Source organism: Biomphalaria glabrata, chromosome 13 (genome assembly GCF_947242115.1).
Source record: "Biomphalaria glabrata chromosome 13, xgBioGlab47.1, whole genome shotgun sequence".
Classification (NCBI taxonomy): Eukaryota; Metazoa; Mollusca; class Gastropoda; family Planorbidae; genus Biomphalaria; species Biomphalaria glabrata.
The window spans coordinates 15,071,378-15,094,279 of NC_074723.1; the positions used below are offsets into that span (position 1 = coordinate 15,071,378).

The window sequence follows — 22,902 nt, forward strand, 5'->3', positions numbered from 1 at the left end:
TTAATGAACCCCAATGAAGTGGGTCGATAAAACACCGCCAATGTTGCACTGTTAAGACTTGTATAGTAGTAGCTCCGGAACTTTCACTTTAGTATTTTTTTTAAAGTCCTAGCCCAAACCATCTTGAGGATGCAGGAAATAGCTGCGGGCAGTATTCGAACCCAGAATAATAGTTGCGACAGTGCGAAGTGTATTTTAAAGTGTGCACCACACTAGCAAGTTCACATACACAAAGGAGCGGAATGGTTATACGAGCATTCGAGCAAATGCCCTGTGGGGGCGGTACCCTAATTGGCCACTTTGAATGACAGCAAGTCCTGTTAACGTGATTTGTTTTAATGGGAGACCTTATGCCGTGAATGTGGATATGTTAATGTATACAGTAGAACTGAGCAGACGGAACTATTGGATGTGCCATTTTAAAGTTGTATGTATGACTATTTGAGTAATAACAAAATGTTTTAAAAGTATGTAATGAGGAATTTAATTGAAGATATTTAAGGTTACGATTGTAAGGTAGATGCGTGTGTGTACAAACTAAGATATCATATAGCCTCTAAGTCAACCTACATATAGAGATAGAACCTTATAGGTAATACAAAAATCACGTTTCCATTCAAAATGTATATATATTGTGAGACAATTACCAATAGATGTACATCATATGACACGTAACTTGTGGGCCGGTTCGTATGGTCATGTCAGGGCCGATTTCTAGACCCAGTCCGACTCTGCAATACACATCTATATTGTTAAGTGATAAATGCATGTACTAAAAGACATTACCACGAGATGGAAAAATTCAACTAAGTTTACATATTTACCACTCATTTAACGGCCTTTGAGAATTTAAAAGCCATAACAAATGTTGTGCATAACTTACCCTCCACCCCACCCCCTGTTGTTGTTGTTTTTTTACTCCCAATCGTCACGCGTGTCAAATTTCTAACCCAACGAATGAAACAGAAATTCAGATCATGCAGCTTCGTGCGACTTTCTTCAACTGGACTCATACGAAATGCACTAAAAGGTGCACACACAGAATGACCCATAAACCTTTAAATGCTTATCAACGTTGTCTACATTCTGTACACCGGATACACCAAATAGATATGAATAGTCATTCGCCATTGTAGTGTTCAGACGAGGCAAATTATTTAGTACATCTAAGTAAGGACATTGTGAAACGTGTCCCTCCCCCCTTTTTTTTCAGTTAATCTGATTTAAAGAAATCTTATTTAAAAAAAAACACATAAACAGCAGATCGATAAACCTGTCCTTCGGTTATAATTAGACCAATGAAACCAAAGAAAACCGTTAAGATAAGTGAGCAGAGTCTTGTCTATAAGTAAACTTTGTTTTGACTACTTTGTACATCGCCTTAACTCTACATGGAATGAAGACCTTAAAAGATGAGTGTTACTTAATTTTCCCCATTTCTTGTTATCAAAACAATCAGCGCAGTTCTGTGACTGTCAGTCATGGACTTGGCAAAATATGCACTTTATTTAGTAGATGCTTAAAAACTATCTGATACATCATCTTGAAATCAAACTGCCCCAAAAATAAGACTCCCACGCCTTCGGCTTTCAACCACAGACCAATGCATGTGAAACAAACAACATATTAAAAATACATTTGAAAAAATAACAAAGCTTATCTAAGGGGAAGAATTTTACATTTACAGCGTAATATTTCAATAATGTAAGATCTATTTCCCCTTTTCAAACAAAATATTTTTTTTTAAATATTTTTTTTTTATTTATTCATGTTTGTGAGTAGCAATATATATATTTGTGCGAAGTTCCAACTTGATACGAGAATGAAAAGTGGGAGAAATAATGTGTACAAGAATTGAACCAGACAGATGGGCCGAGTACGTTTTGTAAAAAATGTGTATTTGTCACATTTAGCCGCATACATATGAAATAGAAGGCTACTTAAGCCATTATCTACTTGATTCCAAATTATTTAGTCATTGACAGATAGGGTGTAGACCTACATAAAATCTCTTTGTATACATAAATATACATAAATAAAAGAATGCAGATTCGAGAAAACCAATACTTATATCGTAGACATAGAGATATATAAACCAAAAAAAAATTAAAGTTTCGATAACGGAAATACACAAATACATATGAACTCTTATTAATTTTTTTTTCATTTTCTTAGTGTCTTTTATTCTGTTAGTCGGTACCATTTTTGGCTATGGTCCCAAAAATTAAACTCGTATTCCTTGACCTAAATAACAATGAGGACGAAGAACTGTAACTTCAAAATATATGTTGTGTACACTGCATTACCCCCTCCTGCCTCTGCCTCAGACGAGCTCTTGTGGGATATTATAAGACAGCGAGGCCACACATAAGCTGTACAAGTAAGAGACCAGAACAGTTATTATGTAACTGGCCTACATCAATGGTAAGTTCAGACATTAAAGCATTGTTGTTATAAGCTGCATTGAATGTAGAGATCTATAGCTAATTAATGCTCTCAAAGTGCAGTCCGTCAGTATCTAGACGAGGTCAATCATTAATTGCTTTTAAGTGAGGTCATTGCGAAGCTGATTGTTACTTATTAACATAACGCCGAAATTAAAAAAAAAATAGCGCTGAGATTAACGATTGCCAATGGTGGTGTATCCTATGTGATATTGCGAATGTATATGTATATCAGTGATTGAGGTGTAATTTTGACTGTGTAGATTAATTTTTCATCTATGTATTTTTAGTGATTTTGTTTGGAATATAACAAATTAAATATTGTTTTTAGTAACGGAAAATGATTTTTAAAATCTTCGTTTATTCTACTGTTATTTTAAAAAATAAATCCAAGTTTAATTGAAAATGCCAAGCCCTGATCTTCATGTAAATTTCCATGATGAATTAGATGTATATCATCATTCCTAGAGTAACGGGCCTCTATTTGTATTTTTTAAAAATATCAGCTCTTTCTGTCTGTATGGTAAAAAGTTTGTACACGTTATTTCTCCCACACCCAATCTCGGATTATGCTGAAATTGTGCAGTTATTTCTTTTACTTGAAAACATAAGAATAAAAAATAACAAATTGGTATCAATTATTGTTATTAATTAATTAACAAATAAACTACTCTATTATTAATTATTTTGTTTGGTATCTTGAACAAGGGAAAGAAATTGTGCTTGACAGATGTGGTGGTATAAGTTGAATTAGTTTCCTTGAGGAATATTGAGACCTGAGTGAACATTTTGTATGCATTTAAAAAACGATCATGTAAACATTCACCAAGATACCCACTTATTCCCTTCCCCTTTCACAACTGGTCCAGACAAGTGATAGGATGATAGCAATATCAATTATTACATACTGAAAGTAAAGAACTCGTGTTTAATATTAACATTTAATGACAATTCCTTTCTACTCATACTAGCCAAACGAGAGTCGAGTCAACCCACCAACTCATTCACTGTGGTAGCGAGGAAGGAATATAGTGACAGAAAAATTTTGTTCATACTTTTACAACAAGATACTTCATCTCATTTAGGCCTTCAATCAATCAACGTGTAAACAGTAATGGCAAATAAATACACTAGTCACAAATCTTCTACTCCTTCTAAAAACAAAGTCTATTGTTTTAATGACTCTCAATAATGCAGAGCAGGGTTATGTTGAAGACTTATTTTTTTTTGTGGAGGAGACAAAAAAACAACAACCGCCCCCCCCCCCGGCCCAAAAAAAAAAAAACAGTCTGACTATCCCTAATAAGCCTCAATTCAGCTAGAGGGCAGTCCTCTCATCAGTGTAGGGTTTACCTATAGGCAACATAAGCTATAACTTAAGTGAAGGCCCCGCAAATATTGTTTTGAATAAAATACAAAGGAATAAACTGCCTTATTTTGATTACAAGGCGCCCCATATCTCTAATGCTTATGAACCTTATCAAGTCTAAGACCGGTCCCGCCTCTCATGGATGCAATTGGTATTTTCCAACTGGTCCGGACAAGTGATAGGATCAGAGTGCATTGAGATAGCTAAATGCTAAACAAAAAACAATTGCTAAAAATATTTCTAATCGCACAGACTTATTATGTTAAAGTTTATACGGAATATAAATACATGACTGATCCAAAATAATTGATAACATTACACTTAATATAAGCTTTTTTCTTAAAAGTATTTTCTAAAAATGTTTTTCTTGCTATTCTTCTGTTCCGAAGTGTCTTTAAATTATTTGATTTTAATAATAGTGTTAAACTCATCAAATGTGAATATTCATCCGTTGTAAATCTCACAGTCCTCTTTTGCATCTGTTCTAGTTTTTTATGTTTTCTTAAGTTGAGGGTCCCAATAAGAGGACGCATAATCTAATATTGGCCAAACCAAGTTTGAATTGCATGTTAGCTTTATCTTCTTGTTGGATTTGTATGAATTTCTTTTAATAAACCCTAATGTTTTGTTTGATTTTTAAAAAAACAGATTTCGACAATATTGGAATTCCATGATAGCTTTTTTATTTATTAAAACAACTAGAGACTTTGAGTTAAAATTACAATAAATAAAACAAACAATAGAATTAATAATACTTTTTAAAAACAAAAGCTTATCTATGGGGAAATCACTGCCAAATATCAATATTTGAACCTGACAAAATCAATTAATAAGTACTAAAGGATTAATTAACTTGTTTGTGTGTTACTATCGAGTATGCATAATTCTGCAAAATTTCAACTTGATCCGAGAATGGGAAGTGAGAGAAATAGCATATTAAAACGTTATAAGGGGTCTAAATCCATATATATATATCCACATCTCTCAATAAGTAGCTTTTATCCCCCTTATTTAGATAAATAAAAACCTTTATTTATTTTCAGATTGACAATGTTTGAGACAGTTCTTCCATATTTTGAGACTTCTGCCATTCTCGCTGCAGTTCTGTTACTTTTGGTGACTTTCTACATCAGGTCACATCAACCTAAAAATTTACCACCATCACCTGGAGCCACTCTTCCTCTTATTGGACACTTGCATCTGCTGGGGAAAAATCCTCGGAGAAGGTTCAAGCAATGGGCACAGGAATATGGAGATATCTTTACACTTCAAATGGGTCCACAGAGAACTATTTTTGTGAACACACTGGAAGCTATGAAAGAAGCTTTTATCAAGAAAGCCGACTTTTTCTCAGACAGATCCCAGAATAGTATTGTTTCACACCATGCCTCTAATGTTTTCAATGGCATTATTTCCAGTTCTGGGTCCAACTGGAAAGCCCAGAGAACCACGTCCCTAGCTATTCTCAGAAACTTCGGTATGGGCAAAAATATGTTGGCAGAAAAAATCTTAGAAGAAGTTTCTTTCTACACCAAAGAGCTGGCCAATAGCAAAGGAAAAGCATGTGACATTCATTATCTAACTAATATGAGTGTCTCTAATGTAATAAGCTCCATCATATTTGGGAAACGTTTTGAGTTCAATGATCCAAAATTTATAAAGCAAATTGAAATGTTCAATGACCTGGTGAAGTTAAGCACGGGAGTTTTAGTCTTGAACTTTTTCCCTAGTTTATATTATCTACCTTTCGATTTGTTTAAGGGCAAAAAGCTGGTACAGTTATATTTTGCAATGCGCGACTTTACAGATGAGATGATAAGTGAAGTAAAAAATCGTCATGATTCTGGAAATCTAGACAATTACATAGTCGCTTATATTGAGGAAATGGAGAAAGAAAAACAATCTGGACAGCACAATTTGGACGAATTAAACTTGGCTCGCAACATTGACAATTTATTTGTAGCTGGCTCAGAAACTACAAGCACAACAATAATGTGGTGCCTATTGTACATGTTGCACTATCCTGAAGTTCAACAGAAAATTTATAAAGAAATAGTTGAACAGATTGGAACAGAACGTCCACCGAACATAACAGACAAAAGCAACTTGAAATACTTGACAGCTGTGATCATGGAAGTTCAAAGAAAGGCCAGCATTGTGCCCTTAAGTCTTCCCCATCTTTGTAACAAAGACACAACCCTTGCTGGTTACACTATTACAAAAGGCACCATCGTAATGCCCAATCTGGACGCCATTCATTCAAGTAAAGAAATCTGGGGAGATCCTGAAAATTTTCGCCCTGAAAGATTTCTGGATGACAAAGGAAACATAATAAAGAGGGAAGAACTCATGCCTTTCTCTATTGGCAGACGTATTTGTCTGGGAGAATCATTGGCTAAAATGGAGTTGTTCTTATATCTGTCCACTTTATTTCAGAAGTTTGAATTTCTTCCAGCAACTCCGAATAAAGTTCCCCCACTTCTAGATACCTGGGGCTTAGTTGCCGCCCCTGAACATTTTGAAATCAGATGTGTTGAAAGAGACAATTAAACTACACATGTTATTAAAACTTTGAAATCTTCAATAGATAAGAAATAGATTTCATCTATGCTAATTTCTGGTGAACTTGCCAACGTACTCTCTACTTCAAAATGTGCAGTAGACGTAAACTACTTTGACCTTTATTAATAGAAAATAATTTTTATACTTTTTATTCCACAAACTAATCAACAATAAAATAAACAAATAAATTTAAAGTTTAGTTGTTCAAGTTTTTTGTTAATTTCAAAGGTGTACACATGTAAAGCTCATCTTTTTCTATGACTGGCAGTTTACGACGGTGTCATGTGGACAGCACAACGACCTACCCAACGACCTATGTCAGGTACCCATTACAGTTGGGTTGACATTGAGAGTCCTAAAATCACAAAGTTCAAAATCCCAGTGTTCGCTGATAATCGAACTCGGGACCCCTCCGTTCTGAAGCCAAGCGCTTTGCCACTTATCTACCACTGCCCATTTGTACTTTAACTATTATGAGTTTTTAAGTTACATGATTCAAAATTGTGGTATTAAAATATTCGATTTTCTAATGATGATCTGAGCTTATTGAATGTTAATTCTTGACTCGTCGGCTACGTTTAACTATTGTGTCTTCAAAATTACGTCTAGAAATTTGCGGTCTACTTTTTTTGTCCTCAAAAAAAAATTATTTTTGCTAAGATTTCAGTCACATCTTGGGCCCCCCTTGTATGTATTCTGCATTAATTACAAGCGTGCTGAATGTCCTGGCACCATGTTCTTCTCAGGCCTTCCTCGTTGAGGACTTTATATTAAGCAAATGTACCCTCCAGTGACTCTTGTTCTATGATCTTGTCGATTGTCCGTTGAAAACAGGCTACACCGTTAGTTTCTCCAAAGGGTATCTTACAGAATTGGTATAACTTTCCTCCAGCTTCAAAGGCAGTATAAGGGCGATCAGTCTTCCCTAGAGGGATCTGATGATATGCGTTGCGAAGTTCAAGGGTGCTAAGTATTTAGTATTTAGCTATTTGAGAGACCATATCATCAATTCGGGGTAAGGGATAAAGCATCCCGAAGTGTGTAATGATCAACAGTTTGGCTGTAGTCCACTACCATTGTTCGTTTGTGTCGTTCGTTAGGTGTTTATTAAGACTTGAGCCCGCCATGGAGATGACGAGGGCTCAATGATGGCATCTTTCAAGAGTCTGTCTACTTATGAATTGATGAATAAAGTGTCATTTGCAGAATAACGTCTGGATTTTGTAGCGATAGGTCGACACTCTTTATTTTGGAAAAGAGGAGCGGGTTCGACATTAGCAGCTTTCATTCCATTTAAGACCATTGTTGGTATACGCCCCTGAAATGTGATCTCGATAAGCATTTCTTTTTGTACAAAGAGTAGGCGGTTCATCACTCATTGTCATATCGTCATCTTTTTGACGTTGCTTTCTCTAACAGTATATGAAGATGTGACAAGAAAGGGTACCACTTCCACATGATCTGCCTCAGATAAAATACTGAATATTAAGTGGTATAAGACAAGATACAGTGTTCCAGAAAGCATATCTGCCAAGTATTCACACAATATATTGTAGACATGGTATCTGAAACAGATTATGGAGAATTTAACCGCTTCGATTTCGATCGTTTTTCTAGACTTAAGTAAATTAATATAACATGTTAAATGTTTGCATTTTATCATCCACGGAAGGTATAAGAATTAGTGATTCAGTCAATCAGTGAGTGAGTCATCAGGGCCAAGAATTTCATATAGTAGAAGATATAATGAATGCGACGTTTTAGGGAAATACCGAAAAAAACAACAACACAGATTTAATAGAAAGCTTGCGGTTTTTCCCGATTCGCAAATCTGTCATGATCCTAAGTGGTGAAAGGAACATGTGTACGAAATTTCAAGCATGTCCGTTCACTGTTTAAGTGATCTCTTGATACATACATAAATCCTTCAGTTGATGGTATTTTTCACTTATAATATAGATTTGTATTTTTTAAATGTACATATTACATAGCAAGTTACTTAAGTTATGCATTCATATTAAAAATGTTACTTAATTTATTGATTACTTAATATTAAATAATTATTTCATTAATGACAGATATGTTTTACATCCATATCAAGAAAACCAACACTTATATTATAAACTAAATGGCATAAAAATATTGCAGCTTCTTTAAATAAATTTAGCACGGTCGGCCTTAGGCATATGCAAACTAGGCAGCCGCCAATGGCCTCTGATTTGTGGGGGCCTCGCACAGGACTCAAAAATATTTTTTAAGAGAAGAAATAGCAAAACTTGTGCCCAATGTTATTGTTGAAGTACACTAGACTGACTAGGTTTTAAATAAATGGAGTGCATTTTTTTTCGCTGTTTATTTTGTTATTTTTCTTTTTCATTTAGGGCCACCAAATTCACTTCGCCTAGGGCCTCCAATTATCTAAGGCCGGCTCTGCATTTAGACCAACACACTCACATACAAATGTGGAATAGGAAACAATGGCACAAGAAAACGATAAGAGGCTATTGTGAACTATCTCTGAGTTCAAAATGTTGATTCATGACATTTATCTGGTAACAATAATTTTATTTCACGCATCATCGGAAATTAACTCTGATTTAAATTTATGCCTTTTTTTCAGTGCGGTTTTATTTTTAGAGGACTTTTTTTTTATTTTGCAATACCTGAAAAAATAAAAACCTCTTAGAAAAACTTCCCATTCTTTGACCTACATACCAACAAATGTGGCTCATAGTTTGAATGTTTTGTACTCGGTGAAGTATTCAACTTGGTCGCTAATAGAAACGGCCGTGTCGTGATATTTATAAACCCGAAGCAGCACAGCCCATTATCAGTTCGAAGCCATTAACGTTATTACATCAATGGTAAGTTCATATATGGAAATAATTGTTGTTATTTTAAGATACCTAGAATCTAGAGTTCTATTTTTAAAAAAATCACAGATCACAGTTCGTCAATGTAGTATCCAGATTACAAAATGTGGTATTAGTCGTTTCTTCTTATCGCAATAATTGAAAGCCATTTAATGTAATGTTCTAAAGTAAGCAACTGGAGATTTCTAAATAATAACTCCTTTCTAAACATACTAGCCTTATGTGATACTCGAGTCTACTAACTACCTATTTCACTTGGGTAGGGAGTTAACAAACAACAGTCTACCAACTACCTAGTTCACTTGGGTCAGGAGCTAACAAACAACAGTCTACCAACTACCTAGTTCACTTGGGTAGGGAGTTAACAAACAACAGTCTACCAACTACCTAGTTCACTTGGGTAGGGAGTTAACAAACAAAAGTCCACCAACTACCTAGTTCACTTGGGTAGGGAGTTAACAAACAACAGTCTACCAACTACCTAGTTCACTTGGGTAGGGAGTTAACAAACAACAGTCTACCAACTACATAGTTCACTTGGGTAGGGAGTTAACAAACAACAGTCTACCAACTAACTAGTTCACTTGGGTAGGGAGTTAACAAACAACAGTCTACCAACTACCTAGTTCACTTGGGTAGGGAGTTAACAAACAACAGTCTACTAACTACCTAGTTCACTTGGGTAGGGAGTTAACAAACAACAGTCTACCAACTACCTACTTCACTTGGGTAGGGAGTTAATAAAGTCTACCAACTACCTAATTCACTTGGGTAGGGAGTTAATAAAGTCTACCAACTACCTAATTCACTTGGGTAGGGAGTTAACAAACAACAGTCTACCAACTAACTAATTCACTTGGGTAGGGAGTTAACAAACAACAGTCTACCAACTACCTAGTTCACTTGGGTAGGGAGTTAACAAACAACAGTCTACCAACTACCTACTTCACTTGGGTAGGGAGTTAATAAAGTCTACCAACTACCTAATTCACTTGGGTAGGGAGTTAATAAAGTCTACCAACTACCTAGTTCACTTGGGTAGGGAGTTAACAAACAACAGTCTACCAACTACCTAATTCACTTGGGTAGGGAGTTAACAAACAACAGTCTACCAACTACCTAGTTCACTTGGGTAGGGAGTTAACAAACAACAGTCTACCAACTACCTAGTTCACTTGGGTAGGGAGTTAACAAACAACAGTCTACCAACTAACTAGTTCACTTGGGTAGGGAGTTAACAAACAACAGTCTACCAACTAACTAGTTCACTTGGGTAGGGAGTTAACAAACAACAGTCTACCAACTACCTAGTTCACTTGGGTAGGGAGTTAACAAACAACAGTCTACCAACTAACTAGTTCACTTGGGTAGGGAGTTAACAGACAACAGTCTACCAACTACCTAGTTCACTTGGGTAGGGAGTTAACAAACAACAGTCTACCAACTAACTAATTAACTTGGGTAGGGAGTTAACAAACAACAGTCTACCAACTACCTAGTTCACTTGGGTAGGGAGTTAACAAACAACAGTCTACCAACTAACTAGTTCACTTGGGTAGGGAGTTAACAAACAACAGTCTACTAACTACCTAGTTCACTTGGGTAGGGAGTTAACAAACAACAGTCTACCAACTACCTAGTTCACTTGGGTAGGGAGTTAACAAACAACAGTCTACTAACTACCTAGTTCACTTGGGTAGGGAGTTAACAAACAACAGTCTACCAACTACCTACTTCACTTGGGTAGGGAGTTAATAAAGTCTACCAACTACCTAATTCACTTGGGTAGGGAGTTAATAAAGTCTACCAACTACCTAGTTCACTTGGGTAGGGAGTTAACAAACAACAGTCTACCAACTACCTAATTCACTTGGGTAGGGAGTTAACAAACAACAGTCTACCAACTACCTAGTTCACTTGGGTAGGGAGTTAACAAACAAAAGTCCACCAACTACCTAGTTCACTTGGGTAGGGAGTTAACAAACAACAGTCTACCAACTAACTAGTTCACTTGGGTAGAGAGTTAACAAACAACAGTCTACCAACTACATAGTTCACTTGGGTAGGGAGTTAACAAACAACAGTCTACCAACTAACTAGTTCACTTGGGTAGGGAGTTAACAAACAACAGTCTACCAACTACCTAGTTCACTTGGGTAGGGAGTTAACAAACAACAGTCTACTAACTACCTAGTTCACTTGGGTAGGGAGTTAACAAACAACAGTCTACCAACTACCTACTTCACTTGGGTAGGGAGTTAATAAAGTCTACCAACTACCTAATTCACTTGGGTAGGGAGTTAATAAAGTCTACCAACTACCTAATTCACTTGGGTAGGGAGTTAACAAACAACAGTCTACCAACTAACTAATTCACTTGGGTAGGGAGTTAACAAACAACAGTCTACCAACTACCTAGTTCACTTGGGTAGGGAGTTAACAAACAACAGTCTACCAACTAACTAGTTCACTTGGGTAGGGAGTTAACAAACAACAGTCTACCAACTAACTAGTTCACTTGGGTAGGGAGTTAACAAACAACAGTCTACCAACTACCTAGTTCACTTGGGTAGGGAGTTAACAAACAACAGTCTACCAACTAACTAGTTCACTTGGGTAGGGAGTTAACAGACAACAGTCTACCAACTACCTAGTTCACTTGGGTAGGGAGTTAACAAACAACAGTCTACCAACTAACTAATTAACTTGGGTAGGGAGTTAACAAACAACAGTCTACCAACTACCTAGTTCACTTGGGTAGGGAGTTAACAAACAACAGTCTACCAACTAACTAGTTCACTTGGGTAGGGAGTTAACAAACAACAGTCTACTAACTACCTAGTTCACTTGGGTAGGGAGTAAACAAACAACAGTCTACCAACTACCTAGTTCACTTGGGTAGGGAGTTAACAAACAACAGTCTACTAACTACCTAGTTCACTTGGGTAGGGAGTTAACAAACAACAGTCTACCAACTACCTACTTCACTTGGGTAGGGAGTTAATAAAGTCTACCAACTACCTAATTCACTTGGGTAGGGAGTTAATAAAGTCTACCAACTACCTAGTTCACTTGGGTAGGGAGTTAACAAACATCAGTATACCAACTACCTAGTTCACTTGGGTAGGGAGTTAACAGACTACAGTCTACCAACTACCTAGTTCACTTGGGTAGGGAGTTAACAGACAACAGTCTACCAACTACCTAGTTCACTTGGGTAGGGAGTTAACAGACAACAGTCTACCAGCTACCTAGTTCACTTGGGTAGGGAGTTAACAGACAACAGTCTACCAACTACCTAGTTCACTTGCGTTGAGAGGAAAACAAAGATTGAACTACAAGAACTTTACTGGTTCATATTTTTACAATAAGATTTTTCTACTCGGTTATGCCTAAAATACAATGTCAACCTAAACCCTTTTCTCTGTAAGTATAAAGCGATCTAGTGTTTCAAAATGTATACACTTAGCCAGTGCTTTTTTTTTAAAAAAAAATAGGTGCCCGTGTTTATTGATGGATTGCTTAACTTTTAACTACTAATAAATTAATACTAAACGTTAAAATACAAGAAAAATTGTTTTTCCCCGCATAGAAAAAGGTGCCGGTACGCCGTACCGGTGCTTACCGTCATAAAAAAAAGCAGCACTGATATTACCACAAGCCTTGTATTCTGTATAAATACAACACCCGATATTTTCTGTTATGGAGGCTTGCCATTTCTGTTTAGCTTTTTGTAGGGGTGAGGAAACAGTGACTCAATAATTTAACATTGCTTTAATAGGTTAACAGGCTTCCTAGGGATGCAGTAATCAATAAACAGATTTTGTGCCAGGAGAAAAACAAAAGGAGACGAGGAAGGTCAATTTGTGATTGGTTTGTCCAAAATAAAGAATGGACTTCAGACAGACAGAAATGGGAAAAGTTGTTTTGTTTATTCCTGATGATTGAAGAAAAGTATCTCCTATAGTTAAGGATGTCACTTTTCCACGTCTTAAATTCAACATAAGGTTAAAATACAACTATGCAAAATAGTTCATTGAATCTTCATTTTCTTTTTGTAAGTTTCTTTTAAAAGTTGTTTTATCATTTTATTGCGCTTTCATGCAATTTTTTGTATGTGGCTATTCAAAATCATGCAGAACGCGACAGCTAACATTGTGAAAAGAATTTTAACTTATCCCAAACGAAAATCACATCATTTCGAATTAATCCGTGACAATGTGTGTGTTTAGGAGGACAGAAATTAAAATGTACCCAGAAAAAAAAATATGTAAGGTTGAAAAATAAATAAAAACCTTTTTTTTTTAATTTTCAGAGTTACAATGTTTAAGACAGTTCTTTCATATTTTGAGACTTCCATTATTCTCGCTGCAGTTCTGTTACTTTTGGTGACTTTCTACATCAGGTCACGTCAACCTACAAATTTACCGCCAACTCCTGGAGCAGCTCTTCCTCTTATTGGACACTTACATCTGTTGGGGAAAAATCCTCGGAGAAGGTTCAAGCAATGGGCACAAGAATATGGAGATGTCTTTACACTTCAAATGGGTCCACAGAGAAATATTTTTGTGAACACACTTGAAGCTATGAAAGAAGCTTTTATCAAGAAAGCCGACTTTTTCTCAGACCGAGCTCAGAACATAGTTATAGCTCGTCATGTTCCAAACTTTTTCCATGGCATCATTTCCAGTTCTGGGTCCAACTGGAAAGCCCAGAGAACCACGTCCCTAGCCATTCTTAGAAACTTTGGTATGGGCAAAAATATGTTGGCTGAAAAAATCTTAGAAGAAGTTTCTTTCTACACCAAAGAGCTGGCCAAGAATAATGGAAAACCATGTGATATTCATTATCTGACTAATATGAGTGTCTCTAATGTAATAAGCTCCATCATATTTGGGAAACGCTTTGAGTTCAATGATCCAAAATTTATAAAGCAAATAGAAATGCTTAATGACCTAGTGAAGTTAAGCACTGGAGTTCTAGTCTTGAACTTTTTCCCTAGTTTATATTATCTGCCTTTCGATTTGTTCAAAGGCAAAAAGCTGATACAAGTATATTGTGCTTTGCGCAATTTTACAGATGAGATGATTAGTGAAGTAAAAAAGCGTCATGATTCTGGAAATCTAGACAATTACATTGTCGCTTATATTGAGGAAATGGAGAAAGAAAAACAATCAGGAGGACAAAACTATTTGGACGAATTAAATTTGGCTCGCAACATTGAGAATTTATTTGTAGCTGGTTCAGAAACTACAAGCACAACAATAATGTGGTGCCTGCTTTACATGTTGCACTATCCAGAAGTTCAACAGAAAATTTATAAAGAATTAGCAGAACAGATTGGAACAGAACGTCCACCGAACATAACAGACAAAAGCAACTTGAAATACTTGACAGCTGTGATCATGGAAGTTCAAAGAAAGGCCAGCATTGTGCCCTTAAGTCTTCCTCATCTTTGTAACAAAGACACAACACTTGCTGGTTACAACATTCCAAAAGGCACAATCGTAATGCCCAATCTGGACGCCATTCATTCAAGTAAAGAAATCTGGGGAGATCCTGAAAATTTTCGCCCTGAAAGATTTCTGGATGACAAAGGAAACATAATAAAGAGGGAAGAACTCATGCCTTTCTCTATTGGCAGACGTATTTGTCTGGGAGAATCATTGGCTAAAATGGAGTTGTTCTTATATCTGTCCACTTTATTTCAGAAGTTTGAATTTCTTCCAGCATCTCCGGATAACGTTCCACCACTACAAGATACTTGGGGCTTAGTTGCCGCCCCTGAACATTTTGAAATCAGATGTGTAGAAAGAGAACATTAAAGCACAAATGCTATTAAGACTTCCATATATAATTTCTATTTGCCAATGTTTAAATAAGATGATTATTGCCCTCTCCAATGTCATCCAAGCTTATTTTATGTACCTTGGTAGACGTTGTATTTGATTGAAATAATATTGTTCATAGTTACTTTTCTTTACACATTTAGCTGACGTTTTCAAATTTTCAAACATGGCGGGAAAAGTACAAATAAATAACTGTATGATGTATCCGGTGTATAAAATAAAGGAAATGTTCGTAAGCTTTGTTTTGTTTTGTTTTTTTTTGTTTTTTTGTAATGTATATATGAATAGAAAAAATGTGTCATCCATCAGCAGAATCAAAAGGCTCTTCCGTTTATAAAAACTGATTGCACCAATTAAAGGAAGTATTCGATTACAAATGTATGAATTTAAACGTAAAAATTATTAAATCAAATTATCTGGGAGAGGGTTTTTCCGTTCTACCTTTAGGCGCTCAGTAAACACAACTCGGGTGTCGAACCTCGAGCCCCCTTTGTAGATAGCCAGGTCAATAAAAGTCGGAGGACGCCTATCCTCTAGAACACGCTTCCCATGTATGTAAAAAAAAATGGGTAACTAAATAGCGTAAATAATGGAGTTGCCAAGATCAAGTGTCATTTTAGAGCTGAATTCTCTTTTCATTTAGTTGACTGTCAGGGTTATGTTAAGGCCTATGTTCGTTTGCCCGGGCCCCTGACATTTAACCAGGCACCTTCGTGCTTACAATAAATAAATGATTCACTGGTAACAATGTAAATATTTAATGATATAAATATAAGTATGATGACAAACTAATGGAGTAATGACATTGAATTTGGAACATTTTAATACTGTGAATTCATTAATTAAATAATAATTCTACCCCTTTCTGTCCCACAACGTACACATTAATGTTCGAAAACACAACACACTCTGACACTGCTGTCTTTAGTCACCAGCGTAGACTTCCAATCCCAAGCTAACTCCCTGTAAAGACAAAGTAAAGACAAACTAGAAAGGTCTAGTAGACTATCACTATGGCATCGAAACAACTGCGAAACGCAGTTATGCCTTAAATACTCACCCTAAACAGGGGAACACAAAAGAATCTCAACAAACGTTACACCAGCAGAACAAAAACACTCCATTAACTTACAAGCAAGGCAACAAAAAGAAAGTGCGTTCAAAAATAGTGCACTTAATACACATTGGTGCTAGAATGCCATAATCTACGCACCGACATTGACAACAGCAAAATTTAAATTTCACGTCCTTGACATTGTTTAGTTTAACGTTAATATTTCCAATACAGCGACATTCGCAGTGTACGTGAACTAGTGTGTCCTTGATGAATGCTTAGACAATCATTTTTTGTCTACGTTTGATGAACTCAACCCAAACGCAGCAATGCTGAGCATTTCTGTAAATTATAAGAAGTCAAATTAAAAGTTCATGTTTTGTTAGAAAGGGATACTCATGTCACGTTATAAAACATTCCAAGGTCGCCAATAACAACAAAATGGTTGCTTTGTCAAAACAGTTTTACAAAGCCTATATCAACTCACTCTGTCTGTCTGGTACAAAGCCTATATCATCTCACTCTGTCTGTCTGGTACAAAGCCTATATCATCTCACTCAGTCTGTCTGGTACAAAGCTTATATCAACTCACTCTGTCTGTCTGGTACAAAGCCTATATCAACTCACTCTGTCTGTCTGGTACAAAGCTTATATCAACTCACTCTGTCTGTCTGGTACAAAGCCTATATCAACTCACTCTGTCTGTCTGGTACAAAGCTTATATCATCTCACTCTGTCTGTCTGGTACAAAGCTTATATCATCTCACTCTGTCTGTCTGGTACAAAGCTTATATCATCTCACTCTGTCTGTCTGGTACAAAGCCTATATCAACTCACTCTGTCTGTCTGGTACAAAGCCTATATCATCTCACTCTGTCTGGTACAAAGCTTATATCAACTCACTCTGTCTGTCTGGTACAAAGCCTATATCAACTCACTCTGTCTGTCTGGTACAAAGCTTATATCAACTCACTCTGTCTGTCTGGTACAAAGCCTATATCAACTCACTCTGTCTGTCTGGTACAAAGCTTATATCAACTCACTCTGTCTGTCTGGTACAAAGCTTATATCAACTCACTCTGTCTGTCTGGTACAAAGCTTTGGTACAAAGCTTATATCAACTCACTCTGTCTGTCTGGTACAAAGCCTATATCAACTCACTCTGTCTGGTACAAAGCCTATATCAACTCACTCTGTCTGTCTGGTTCAAAGCCTATATCAACTCACTCTGTCTGTCTGGTACAAAGCCTATATCAACTCACTCTGTCTGGTACAAAGCCTATATCAACTCACTCTGTCTGTCTGGTTCAAAGCCTATATCAACTCACTCTGTCTGTCTGGTACAAAGCCTATATTAACTCACTCTGTCTGTCTGGTACAAAGCTTAAATCAACTCACTCTGTCTGTCTGGTACAAAGCCTATATCAACTCACTCTGTCTGTTAAAAAGTTGGAACACGTTTTTTCTCTCACTTTCGATTCTCGAATCAAGTTGAAATCTTGCGCAATAAATTAACCAATTAGTTAATTAATTATTGGTAAATAATTAATTTGTTTGATATCGAAGTAAGGGGAATAAATGCTACTTAATGAGAGATGTGGATATATATATGGATTTAATTCCCTTGTTACGTTTTCTCTCCAAGACCATGTCGTCCATGTTTCACAGTTATAATGTCATCCTTCCTGCATTGCTTTATATCTCTGAAACATGGACAGTTACAGTCCAATAGAAGGCAAGCAAAAAAAAAAACAAACAAAAAACTCCATCACTTCCACATGATCTATCTCAAAAACAAACAAAAAAAAAAGGAAGAAAAGAAACGACCATTAAGTGGTAAGACAAGATACAGTGTACCTGTACCCTAACCCTGCCAAGCATTCACACAATCCTGATACAGTCTCATGACATTTAAAATTGTAATTATTGTAATAATTATCTATGACATTACACAGTAGTCTTTAGCGCAGTCGAATACCAAAACAAGACATTTTTTATTGTACGGCATGCTGTTAAACCAGAATGCTATAGAATTTCGTTAGAATAAAAATGTAGTTTCCCTATCAGGGCAGATATGTAAATCTCATTAGGACCGACTGTTAACAAGCTTTTCATTTAACGATCGCAACGACCGACTAATTGCCCCTAATTAATGTCATGTAAAGTTTGTAAATTCAGTATAAAGTTTTAAAAATTTTAAAGTAAAAAAAGGTTTCAGAATTAACTCTGTCCGGCAGTCAACCGTTTTATCATGCAACCATCATGCTGCCATTATGATTAAATCATGTTAATAAAAAACATCAAAGTTATGGATTAATATTGTTATAACTCTGCCCTAAACAGACGTTCAAGATGCATCCATCAGTGTTATGGAAAAGAGACAGGAGCTTCCTTCCACCCAAGTGAAAGAGAAACAGAACGTCTTCTAGAAGGAACAATAAGGAAAGCAGTGTAGAAGAATTATTCTTTGATTTGCATCACCACAAATAGGATCAAGTGCAGAAAACATTAAGAAACTGGAACAGACACAAAATTTAGCAGTGAGATTCATAACAAATGAATATTCAAACTTGACTAGAGTAACACCTTTAGTTAAATCACTAAATTTAGAAAGCCTTCAGGAGAGAAGACTCAAAAGTAAAGTAGCAATTATACATAAAACACTGAACCATAATCTTCAAATACAAAAACACAATTGTATAAAAAGACACGTTGGAATTCTACTAGTATCTAACTAGAAAAAATAAAAGAAATAGTGTAATTGTATCCATTATCTTATCTTATCTTATCAAATACAGACGTTACTTCAACAAAAGAAGATTATTTCGTCCTACGAGTGTTCCTAGGTCATGCATGTTAATCAATGATTTAAATTCTGCCAAGTCATTGGTTTTCCTGGCTGACTCAGGCAACCAATTCCATGCTCTAGTAGCACTAGGGAAGCATTAGTTTGGTCAAGTCATGCAATTAAATTTGTAATAAATCTAGACTATCAATAATACATCTGTGAAATTAGAAATATTTTTACCAATTGTTTTTGTTTAGCACAATTTCATGCTTTTAGCTTTCTCACTACGCTCTGTTCTGAAGTACAGTCTGTATTATATAAGATAAGATATCACTTGTCTGAACGAGTTAGGAAAAGAAAGGGGAAGAAAGAAGGAGGTATCTGTGTGAATGCTAAAAAAAAGTTCAACGACTTAATTACGAAAATTCCTCAAGCTAACACACTTAACGCTGTGCAAGGGAAGTAATTATGAAAATAGACGGTTTTGTATTTATCTATTTGTTAGTTTCAAACTAACTCTACACAAAGTATAAAGGGGACTAATTTAGTTTATACCGCCACATTAGTCAAGCACATTTTCTTTCCCTTATTCGATACCAAACAAAATAACTAATTATCAATAGTTAATTAACTAATTGAGTTTTTATTCTTGTTTTGTCAGGTACAATAAATAATTGTGTAAAAGTTTCATCTTGATTCGAGAATGGAGAAATAATGTGTTAAAACTTTTTACAAGACAGACAGACAGAGTTTATATAAACTTTGGGAAACAAGGATCAATCAAGTGTAATTGCTCACGATGACAGTATAACTAAGTGTCCCACGCTAAAGCCCTTTTTTTTTGGGGGGGGGGTATTTTGTAGAGACCTCTCACAAGGTGGTCAGTGCAAAATAGTTTTAAGATACAATCAAAGTGATTGTCAAAGAAAATGAAATCAACCCTGAATGTCAGATGTACTGCAGAGTAATGGGTAATAGAACTAATGCATAGAATGATAGAACAAATACATTGAATAGATAAAAAAAAACAACTTTAAACTGACAAATAATTGCAGTGTACAAAAGGGTGAATACTGGTTTATGTTTTCAACCATTTCATTTTTAATGAGTTGATTCCCTTGAAATAATAAAAGCAACTTTTTACGCTGGAGTGAATTGCCGTGTGTTATCTAGAAAACAGAGACAGAGAACAAATATAAGGACAATATCTAGTTCTTAAAACCAAGGACTAGTGTTAGTATAAGACTGACACCTGCACATTCGCACAGCAGACATGACATCCTCAGCCTTTTATTTTTGTTTTATTATTTGATTACGTACACATGCGTACTTACCTAGACTTAAACTTAGATCCTCTCCAGCGCCGTTTTCTGCATCGGGTGGCAAGCTCTCACCATAGTGATCGGTCATAGGAAACTCCCACAGCCTCTTTCCAGCTGGTGCCAACGGCTTTTAGGTCTTCTAAACAGGTGCATACACAACACATTTTTATTTTTGTGAATTCATGTGCCTTTAAACCATTTTTAAAACACCAATGCACACTAGATTGTTGACGTTACGGATGGTCTTGTTACTTAGAACGTAAGCCCTAGTCATGGATCGAAAAAAAAAAAACATTCTTGATCTCAATCAAGCCGCTCGAAACTTCGCAACTTACCTGGCATAGGAAGTACCATGATCAGCAAGGTCTCCCAGGTCGAAGCAGCGTTTTAGGCCTCTGTTTCCACTGTTGAATCTATATCTATTGGAAGTATTTTTTTTCTTTATTTGTTTATTTGTGTTTTCTTTGGAGTTTCATTTCATTTGGATTTACGGTTTTTAAACTTTCTTGTGTTTTCTTTTGGAGTGTTGTGCCCCCAATTTATTTCTTAAGGAGTGTGTTCTTTGGAGTGTTGGTTCTCCAATTTACTCCTTAAGGAGTGTGTTCATTGATTTTTTTTTCTTCATTTCCTTTTTTTTCCTTTCTTTCTACTATGTCTATAAAGACATTCCTAATAGAAAAAAAGGATCTGGAGGGTGGCTTGGTCCACCAACCAGGTACTCTACTAATAAAACTGTCCGGTCAGGGAGCAGTTCGAGCTTCGATGGCGTCCATCGTCGCCGCCTTGAGGCTCGGGCCGGAGGAGGTGGGTTCCCTGTACCGGTTTGAGAACCCTTTCCTATGGTTCCTGGGTGTTTCCTCACCGGTGGTGAGGAACAGGATCATAGGAAAGGTCTTCGGAAGCGAAGACACCTTCAGGGTGGAAGTTACCACCCTGGAGGAAGAGAAAATAAAAGTGACGTTTCACTGGGTGTCACCCACCATCTCAAAGAAAAAAATTGAGGAGATTTTCAGTAGGCCTACCCTCGCTGCAGAAGGCTCCAATATAGAAGCTTTTAGGCTAGGGGTTAGTGACAAGTGGGCGGCTTGGATTAAACCCCGTAAGGGTACCGAGCTACCCCACTACATACAACTGAAGTATGAAGAAGACCCCAGGACTTACAAGGTCTTAATCACTACACCGGAGAAAAGGCAGCAATGTTGGTTCTGCCAGAAGGAAGACCATTAATCAAACCAATGTCCCAACAGGGCTACCCCTAGGGGTCCCAAAAAGAACGTTGAGAGGTCCTTGGAAGGAAAAAAGAACACATATGCGTCGGTCTTAAAAAAAGATGGTGAGGGGGCAGACCAGGGTTGTACCCCCTGAGGTAGATGAAGATGGGTTCGAACCAGTGAAAAGCAAAAAAAAAGGTACAACACCTGAAAAACGTATGGACAGTAGGAAGGGTACCCTTTCCCCCCCAAAAAAGGCGAAAGTAGCACAGGGTCTAGCACACACAAAAAAATTAAAACTACCGGACACGCTAGATCGGAGCCAAGCTCTCCAAGCAAAACAAACAGAAAAAGAACTCTTTCTCTGTCCTCTACCTCAGATGACCAGGGGGAAGGCTCTGAAGTGAGAAGGGAACGGGGGAGAACGGGAGAGGAAATGGAGGATTCGGAAGATATCCCCAGCTCTCCTGCACCTCTAGTAATTGATGAGGGGGAGGACCCTGACACACCGCCTAACACATGAACTACTTTTAAATAGTAGGCACACACACACACAGTGTCAGACACACACACACAACGCAATAACCCACCAACACACAATCATGGCAGACATTACAATTCTTTCACTTAACATTCGAAGTCTGAAAAATAAAAAAAAATTCATAGTTCACTCAACTAAAACACGCAAACCGGACTTTATTTTTTTTTTACAGGAATCCAATATCAATTCAATTTTCACAAAAACACACATGCACCTTAGTTACAAACAAACCCATTTAAATATATAATCATGGAGGACATCACGGTTTTGTCTCTCAACATTCACGGACTCACAAACAAACAAAAATATGTAGTTCACTTATCAAGAAAGTACAAACCAGACTTTATTTTTTTTACCAGAGACAAATTTAGGTACAGAACACAAAGCACACACGTACACAACAGATATGGGTTTTAAGGAAGGGTGTTTTAGTTATGGTAGCAGATCCAGGGGGGTAGCCATTTTTCAGGTGTCAGATAGGTTTAAAATAGTCCACAAATATAGTGACAATAAAGGGAGAGTAGTCATCATAAAAATAGAAACAAGAAATGAAACATTTACACTGGCTAACATCTATGCACCAGCGAAAAAAACAGAAAAACCGGAATTTTTTGAATATTTGTGTGAAAAATTACACGACACATACAGAGGGGATAGTTTAATTTTAGGAGGGGATTTTAATTACATCACGTTCACACTAGACAAGCAGTACACAACAACGGTGAATCTTCCTTCACAGAGGTACACTACCATTAATAATTTCTTGAAAGACATTGAGAGTGAATTCAAATTACTTGATTCGTATAGGAGTGTAAATCCCACAGGTCAGGACACTACTTCGGTGAATAAAGCTTATTCCGTAACTTCCAGACTAGACAGAGTTTACGTA

General features: G+C 36.5%; 2 protein-coding genes across 2 annotated transcripts; both read left to right on the forward strand.

The window, feature by feature from the left end:
• Positions 1–2,270: 2,270 nt before the first annotated feature.
• Positions 2,271–6,569, forward strand: LOC129922350 (cytochrome P450 2U1-like). The gene is made up of 2 exons (XM_056008085.1): positions 2,271–2,424; positions 4,857–6,569. Exon 2 carries the CDS (start codon positions 4,864–4,866, stop codon positions 6,361–6,363), a length of 1,500 nt encoding a protein of 499 aa, XP_055864060.1. The 5' UTR covers positions 2,271–2,424; positions 4,857–4,863; the 3' UTR covers positions 6,364–6,569.
• Positions 6,570–13,792: 7,223 nt separating this feature from the next.
• On the forward strand, positions 13,793–15,073 carry LOC106075301 (cytochrome P450 2U1-like). Its single transcript, XM_056008424.1, has one exon. The coding sequence runs from the start codon at positions 13,793–13,795 to the stop codon at positions 15,071–15,073; it is 1,281 nt and encodes a 426-aa protein (XP_055864399.1).
• The last annotated feature ends 7,829 nt before the right edge of the window (positions 15,074–22,902 follow it).

Coding starts and splice junctions, on each gene's coding strand:
- LOC106075301 (XM_056008424.1), top strand. CDS start 13,793: ATGGGTCCACAGAGAAATATTTTTGTGAACACACTTGAAGCTATGAAA.
- LOC129922350 (XM_056008085.1), top strand. CDS start 4,864: ATGTTTGAGACAGTTCTTCCATATTTTGAGACTTCTGCCATTCTCGCT.